A 1,811-nucleotide genomic window follows, 5' to 3' on the forward strand; every position below is an offset into this window, starting at 1 on the left:
ATCATGGCAGTCAACGAACTCCCCAATGCTCCTTCGGAGCACCCTCACCACATCGCTCGATCGGATTCCTCCACATCATCAAGTCCTTCCGATCACCATGACCACGACAACGAGCACGAGGAGCCTATTATTCACCAGCCCGTACCCATCCGACCTGGTCTCCCTCAGAGAAAAAGCAGTGGTCCATTAGTCGTTCCCCGCGATAGCTCAGCAGTTGGTCCCCTCGAGCCTGACTTTGGCCCGGATGACGTCAGGGCAATGAGCCCCAGGAGAACGAGTGAGGATCTCGATAGAATTGGAAAGGCTGCTCGGGAAGAGATGAGAAGGTAAATATTTCCAACACTTGATCTGTTGCAATCGCTAATTTTTGTAGACACGCCAAAGCCCTGCAGGACTCCCTTCTTACCATCTTCAACCGTATCGAAGCCGTTCGCGAAGAGCACGACAAGCTTGATAACAACAACAAGTTCTTGCAAAAGTACATTGGCGACTTGATGAGCACTAGCAAAATCACGGCCACTAGTAGTCAACGCAAGAAATAAGTTATCCTATATTTTACTGCCAGGCTCTACCCCTGGATAGTTTCGACAACAATCATTCACCATTTCGACTGTCTGGATCCGTCTAGACGTACCCTTTAGAAGCATTCGATATTATACTTGGGATTCGCGACTTTTTGGGGCCCTTGTTTGGGCATGATACCCGCGCTTTGACAGCGCAGTTACTTGGACTCGCCTTTTAGGGCTGAGTAAAAAAACTTTTGCATTTTACAACACTGTACAATAACGCATTATGAAACCGGGAGCAGATCCCTCACGAAGGATCATCGCATGGTGGGAGCACACTGGAGCTTTGGTTTTGAGGTTTTGCATGATGCTGTATCACCTGCATTGCGCTACGTCCAGTTTAGGGTCACTGAACCCCGTACGCACGGTTTTGGCGTTTTGAGATTCCAGCATTCAAGGTTCAATGTCTGGTGTTTTTTTGTATTCTACCACGGTATTACTATACGGATTTACTGTAGCTTCTATGTATAGAGGCTAGAGACTTGGAGCGGAGTGATGGGTATGGTTTTACTGACATGTTCCTGCCAGTGGTTTACGGTATGGAACGGAGTGAGGTTCGTAAAAAGAGTATCATTGTTTTTAGTGAAGTGTCTGTCCTTTTGAGAAATGATACCACAATGAATGGCGTGAGATGTGTTGTAGCCTTAGCTCATTAATAGATCGAGATTCAAAACAAGATGACAGTCCTTTGACGGTGAAGTGATGTCCAATCTCCACACGAATAGTCTACCCCATTCAGTAGAACGAGCGACTAAGCCCGTTTGTGATGATATTGCTGCAAGATAGATCGGATGGTATGCCCCTTGGTACATTAGTGCCATCACGGAAGTGATGGATCCCCTTCCTTCTTTTTCCCGCCCATGGTTCCGGGCCGAACCAACTGACTCGCCTATGCACACTTGTCATTTATCTAGAATTTTTCTTTTTTTCTAGGTGCATTCTGTTGTCAGAATGACCCCCGTGTTAATTCCAGCCCGGTGGAGAATAAAGTTTTACCACAAATGTTTGATATCGCAAACTTTCTCATGGCTGAAGCATAGTGCCTTTACCGGCCACATGGTCGGCCGCACCGGTTTCGTTGAGAGGAATGGAGGCTGGCTGAAGGACCTTACCGTACGGGGAAGAGTAGAGTAAACTAGTGAAGGATGAATATTTCCGAAGGGTCGGTGCTAAGTGGAGTTCGATAGTTTTGTTTCCAGAAGGGCGAGTTGCTTTTTAGTGAAGGGGTTTTTTTTTTTTTTTTTT

At 46.6% G+C, this 1,811-nt stretch overlaps 1 protein-coding gene across 1 annotated transcript; it reads left to right on the forward strand.

Annotated features, from left to right (window-relative positions):
* Nucleotides 1-3: 3 nt before the first annotated feature.
* On the forward strand, nt 4-542 carry FIESC28_11349 (uncharacterized protein; the record flags this gene model as incomplete). Its single annotated transcript, XM_031165474.1, has 2 exons — nt 4-326; nt 374-542. 2 exons carry the CDS (start codon nt 4-6, stop codon nt 540-542), a joined length of 492 nt encoding a protein of 163 aa, XP_031010486.1.
* Nucleotides 543-1,811: the final 1,269 nt, after the last annotated feature.

The sequence above is a fragment of the Fusarium coffeatum genome, assembly GCF_003316985.1.
Source record: "Fusarium coffeatum strain FIESC_28 chromosome Unknown BRIP53273_contig_385, whole genome shotgun sequence".
Lineage (NCBI taxonomy): Eukaryota > Fungi > Ascomycota > Sordariomycetes > Hypocreales > Nectriaceae > Fusarium > Fusarium coffeatum.